This window comes from Cupressus sempervirens, chromosome 1 (genome assembly GCF_028749045.1).
Source record: "Cupressus sempervirens isolate cs-2001-9-10 chromosome 1, ASM2874904v1, whole genome shotgun sequence".
Lineage (NCBI taxonomy): Eukaryota > Viridiplantae > Streptophyta > Pinopsida > Cupressales > Cupressaceae > Cupressus > Cupressus sempervirens.
The window spans coordinates 837,281,291-837,287,723 of record NC_143118.1 but is presented as its reverse complement, the minus strand read 5'-3'; the positions used below and the strand labels follow the sequence as shown (position 1 = coordinate 837,287,723).

The following is a 6,433-nucleotide window of genomic DNA, read 5'->3' as shown; positions in this document are numbered from 1 at the left end:
TTATGAATAAAGCACATTTAAGTAGTCAATGCACCTTTACATACAATTTTAATTTGGGATAAACAATAGAAAAATTCTTAAATTACTCAATCTTCCCATTGCACTTAGTCTTGCAGTAAAAACACGCCTACAACCAAACCTTGATAGTGATGTCTATCGACTTCCAAAAGAACTCTTGTTATGTAAAGGTCAATGAATAATGTTAACAAAAAACCTTTGGATTCAAATGGGCCTTGTAAATGGATCACTTGGGGAGGTTGTATATATTGTGAATAAATTGGGTTGTAAAACCTCCAAATTACCTCTATATGTGGTTACCCGATTTGATAATTAGATGGCCCACCTTGGGACCAAGATGACCCAAATATTTTTCCAATAACACATTTAACTTTGGGTATCATAGACAAATACCACTATCCATGTCATGGGCACTCACCATACATATTTATCCCAAGAATTAATGCTTCAAAAAATAATAATTGATATTGATACAATAGAAGAACAAAGTTTGACTTTATAGCTATATTGAGTTAAATTAGTAGACAACCTTTATATAGAGGCACAATTATCCTTTGATTGATATTCAAGATTGTAAAATAATCCTTATACCATTATCAAAAAAGAGGAAAAGTCTTGATTGCAACAACTCTCACTATAGACTCGCTATAGAGAAGAGAGGTACAAATTATCATACTTTCCCTTAATATATATGACTTTATGTGTGTTTACTTTATCAACTTTTTAATTGGCTACATTTATGCATTTGAATGTCATCTTTCCCTAATGTATAAAACTGTAGTTGTGATCTAGCTATGGTGAAAGGATATCCCTTGTGGTGATGCAGTACAATTTATTGATTTGTGTATATTTTCATGCATCTAACATCAGCTATTAATGTCATTGTTTACCATAACTTGTATTGTATCTAATGTGTATTACATTGCGGGCATCTATTATGTTTATGGAGAATATAATTGATTATTAAATATGTGTTTTGTGGAGAAACTATTGATATCCTACTTTGTCTACACAACTTGAATTACATATATGTTAATTATAATCTGGTGAAACTTGATGATCTTTAACGACAAATAGGAGCATCATTCTAACCTTTCACAAAACTAAGCAAAAACTTCCTAAAGAACCTAGTTGATGAAACTAAAAGGAATGTCGAACCCAAAGGTGAGAACATTAGGTGATGTCTATGTAGAGACCACCATTCATCATAATTTATATTAATTTCTAACTTATTTAAAAAATTTAATGAACATGCAAAGTTTTACCAAGCAATTAAAAAAAAATCCACGATCAACTGATCAACTATATGCGGTAGGGATTGAGGGTTTTCTTGTTGGTTATTTCTATCATGAACCTTGAACTAGTGTTATTTATTAATATATTAATGGTTTTCCACTTTCACACACACAAAAAAAAACTAACAGATAGCTTCCTCATTGTGACAATATACAAGCTCCCTCACCCAAATAAGAAACTACTATAAACAAAACACTTTAGACTTGAAATTAAGAATAAAAAATATGTGGGCAATTATCTTATATAGACTTCCACCTTTTGCTACTATTGGCATACCCCTTACTCCTATGGGTGCAGTAAGTGCTAGTTTTTAATAAACTTAAATATCATATTGACTGTTTTATAAAAATCTAACCCATCAATCAATGTGATCCAACAAGTTTTCAACCTATAAGCCTCAAAATTGAAATAATGGCCAATACCTATTTGATAATTACAAATTAAATCTTTAAATATAGAACATTTATTTTATATTTATAGTTGTGTATAGTCGATTTGAACATAATAATGTATAGTAAACACAAATATTTTTCATAAATAAGTATTCTTGAGTGGAAGACTCTAATATCATAAAAAATCAAGTGCAACGTAGTGGGTGTACTTGCCATCATAGTTTTTATACTAATTAGAAATTAGAGTTTAAATACTGAATTTAATATTTTGATTACAATATTGTATAATAATTTGAAAAAAAATCTATGTCACATAGATAAAAGTTTACAACTGTGTCACATTTGAAAATAGAAAACAAAAATATGGTTTGTCAACTTCCACCTAAACTTTGCACTTATAATTTCATTCTTAATTTTTAGGAAATAGTTAGATATATTATTTATAGACATAAGAAAACTTAATTAATTACAAAATTTAAAAAATATATATTTTTTTTACTTAGATAATTTTAAATGGTACAACATGGAGGAAATAAAATTAGTATGAAAAATTGTATGTATTTATTAATATTGATGACATTAATATTTTTTAGCAATTGAAAATAAATAAAAAATCAATTATAAAAACAAAACAATATTTATGATTATGTTGAAAACTTAATAACTAGGAAGAATCTAGTTGAAAAAAATTAATATGGAGGAAGCTATAAAATTATCATTGAGATAAATGACTTAAATATAATACTATTATAATATATTAACTTTTAAAATGTTTGATTAATTAAAAACAATTCATTCTTATTGATTGATTGGTTTCAAGCCAATTCACTAATTGTGTACAATAAGACTACAATTACTAGACTTAAGTAAAAAGATTAAGCCTGTTTATAGATTGAAAATACTCCATTAAGAATGTATTAAAAAGAAGAGTAGAACAATAAATTATGGTATCACAAAATTCCAAACGTACCTAACGACAAATATTTTCTGGAAGCGCCTATGAAACAAATGATAGTAAGTTAATAATGGGCAAAAACATTTATGTGGACGCAGGTGTTTCAGTCTTCTATGGCTGTTCCTCCTTTTCAAAACGTGAGGATGACCACGTTTTAACATGAGTTGTGGCAACTGTCGCCTGTTATCAGCAACAAAATTAATTTGTAATATTCTTCTCACTAATTATTATGTGTTTAATTGAAGCGATGAATTACCTCTTGATTCCAATCACTTCGGAATACAATGAACATAACAGCAGCTGTCTGAACTGCCGTCCCACACAGCATTCCCGCCCATATTCCCTGCCATGTTTTATACCACACAACACTTGTGATATTTCTGTTAGGATTCAATTGTATAGTTTATTGGTCTATGTTTTATCAATACTGATTTACAAAACTATTATCTTCACAAAGAAATTTCAAGATTTTGATGATCCACACCTTAACACCCAAATGAAACAAATAGCCGAGAACAGCTCCCAGTGGCACTCCAATTACAAAATACGATATGACATTCACATAAGCAATCATATGTTGTTTTCCTGTTCCAATCGCCACACCTTCAAACACAAAGAAATCACTGGTTGAATTAGACGATGTATTAAGAATAAGTAGAAAACATGAGAAAACAAAAATATACAGATTTTTTTATTTTTAATTCTTCATTGTTATTTTCCAAAGGAACATTCATTCTGGCTACAATTGAAAAATTATCATTTAATACAGTTTTTTTAGATTGGAAAAATAATGTTTCCTGTCCTTATGATCCCAAATTGTTTTTCTATTTCTTAAAACTAAAATGAGATGAACACTCAACCCAAAAAAACACTAAAAACTAATTTTAAAACCCAACTGAAAAAAATGTAAAAACAACCACCTACCTAAATAAATAAATAATTACTAAAGCTTAAACATAGATGGTATGCTTGTTCACCTGAGAGGACTGGTTGCACACTGTTGAGAAGAATGGTGAAAGCTAATAAGAGTGCCAGCTCTGAAACAGCTTGCTGAATGGTGGTACTCTGTGTAAATAAAGAAGCAAAACTATTGCGGAATATAATAAGAATCACAAAAATCACGATTCCTATCACAAGAGAAGTTGTTGCTGACACAATTGCAGAAAATCTGGCTGCTTTCCCGTTTCCAGCTCCAAGCTCATTGGACACCCTCACACTGCATTATATGTATTCATAGCAATGAAAAAGCAATAGTTAACTGAAAGACTAATTTTCTATTCAGTGCTCACTAAGATTGTTGCTTAGATTAGTGTGCACTCACCTGGTGCCAACAAGAAAGGCTATGGGTATCATAAACTCCCACCCATTAATAGTCATACTGAAAACATAAATTATAAATGGTTATCAGTATTTCAAATTGTAAGGTTTTTCTGGACCAACCGGAGAGGATTATATCAAGTATTGTGGGCGTCTAGGGTTTAGGGTAATGAGTAGTTATGAAACAAAGTAAATTATTATAAACCCTAAACCATTAATGAAACCATTTGCTGATTCCATACCAAATGGAAAGAGAGTCATCTGCTACTTCAAGGTTTTGGAGCTTGAATGTGAGTAGTAATATCAATCTCATATACCATACCTCAACGCTGTTCAAGAAACACAAGACACAAGTTAAAATTGGACCACATAAGGAAGTAGAAGTAAGCCCAAAACCATCTTTATCAATAACATATAGTTGAAAGATTAGTCCATAACAGCCCAAATACCATAGCATGATTCCTGAGCTCACTGACAACTTGAGGTAGGACCAAAGATGAGAGAATGCATCCAAGGAGAATCCTTTCCATGTAAGGGGACACCCACCACATATAATATAGAGAAATAGGGCAAGTGAAGGGCAACACCATGCTAAATTCATTGATGCAACTGCACCTGCAAGGCCCCATTCAAGCTTCATAGTAAACACCCAACTCACCAAAACATGGAGAATGAGAGCCACAGTTGCTGTGTAGGCAATGATCATGTTTTTCAATTGGGCTTGGAGAAACCAAGTAGTTGTCCACCAAAGAACCAGTGCAAAATGCATGGGGATGCACCAGATGGCCACTTTGCCTGTTAATTCAGCTATATCATCTGTTTGCCCCAGCAGTTTGAGAACAGGAGAGGCAAATATATAGAGAGGCAGAAATATCAGTGCAAAGCTGCTAACAATAATCCATGAGCGTTGAAGGTATACTCCTAGCATGGTATATTGTTGAGCTCCAAAGGCTTGCCCACAGAGAGTTTGGAGGGCACTCCCCAATCCCAACTAGTCAAGATTCAAACTTGAAATCAATCAAACAATGAGCATCTCATTCCCCATAAAAAAGGACTATTGGGATTTGATATATACTGTTTTCAAAAGTATAAAAATTGCAATACAAACAAATTATTCTATTCATTCAAGATATTATAGAAACTTTATGTAAAGATCTTAGATACAACCCATCATATAAAACTACTTATCATACAAAACTTGAACAGAAATGAATTGAAATCTGAAAGACTAGAAGTGAAAAATTGTACAAATGAAAGGAATGAGACTTACTGAGAGACCAAAGTTGAAGCCCCAAATGACATTGATGATCATGGAAATGGCAGCAAGTTCTAAATCTCCAATTTGGCCCACAAAGGCCTGAGTGATAACAGGCACTCCATACATCGCAAGTCTGTTCAGTATAGCAGGACCTGCAATTCTCCATAGCTTGGTCGATTCCAACCAAAATCTCCAAGTAAATGAAACAGTTTTTGATGTGCTGAATTCATCGGTGTGATCAACAAGTGGTTCATCCATTCTTCAATCAACGTGGTGGTGGAAGAGTTTGAGTGTTGTCAAGATATTCGTTACACATAAAAATGGAACTTGATTGATTTTGGATGCCATGGAAGTAGGAATGGTAGGTTGCTTGTGTTTCCTTTTCTTGAATGTTAGGCTGGATTTTAATATTAACGATATGCTTTATGGTCCCCTATCTGGAAGCAACTTGAGCTGCACGCTTTTCTTTTGATGGATTCGAGTTTTTGGAATTTTTTTTTTTTTTTTTAAAAATATAGAAACCAACACTCTCTTTTTGTTTTGCTAGAAGGAATTAACAATTTTTTTTGGTACGAAAAATGGAGAACGCTAAGGGATAGAGATCTTTTGAAAAAAGGTATTGATATTTTTAGAGACTTACAGATCCACTGAAGTGTAATTAGAAATAATTAAATTAAATTAAAGTTCAGTCACTTTTCCTGGCCTACAAAAGTTCAATTCAAAGAATCTAACAACTTGCTAGACCCTACTTGCTATGTCATGATAGCTTTCTTAAGGGTACTTTTCCATTATTTCTCTGATTCAATCTTAAGTGACATTAGAAGCTCCCAAGATGGAACAAGTTAAGCTATCCCATCTAGAAGTCTATATTCAATGATTAGCTATCCCATCTAGAAGTCTATTTTCAGGTAAAGTCTGAAGTACATGTTATCCACTCCCATAGCTAAAATAACAGTCTTCATTAATGTATTATACCAACCTTCATATGTCTATGCAGGCTGCTAAGAGTCATGGAATGGTCAACTATCATATCATAAAAGTTGATGAAATTGACAATGTGCAATAGGATCAGGATGGAGGAGCAAATCCCTCAAAACATGAATAATGCATGGTGCTGCTCAAAATATTATTGTCAAGTCTCCAATGCTCATTCAAGATGGTGATAAGGTGGTTATTTTTTTTAGTGCACAATAACTT

General features: G+C 32.2%; 1 protein-coding gene across 2 annotated transcripts; it reads right to left on the bottom strand.

Moving 5' to 3' along the window:
* Positions 1 to 2,590: 2,590 nt before the first annotated feature.
* LOC149580456 (protein DETOXIFICATION 27-like) lies at positions 2,591 to 5,599 on the bottom strand. 2 transcript variants are annotated; one of them, XM_089791137.1, is made up of 8 exons: positions 5,249 to 5,597; positions 4,428 to 4,969; positions 4,221 to 4,307; positions 3,983 to 4,039; positions 3,639 to 3,877; positions 3,146 to 3,264; positions 2,918 to 3,004; positions 2,591 to 2,841 (listed from the first exon to the last, which is right to left on the bottom strand). In XM_089791137.1, exons 1-8 carry the CDS (start codon positions 5,492 to 5,494, stop codon positions 2,773 to 2,775), a joined length of 1,446 nt encoding a protein of 481 aa, XP_089647263.1. In that variant the 5' UTR covers positions 5,495 to 5,597; the 3' UTR covers positions 2,591 to 2,772. The 2 variants fall into 2 exon arrangements, with proteins under 2 accessions (XP_089647263.1, XP_089647257.1); XM_089791131.1 differs by having other exon boundaries at positions 4,221 to 4,969; positions 5,249 to 5,599.
* Between the last annotated feature and the right edge of the window lie 834 nt (positions 5,600 to 6,433).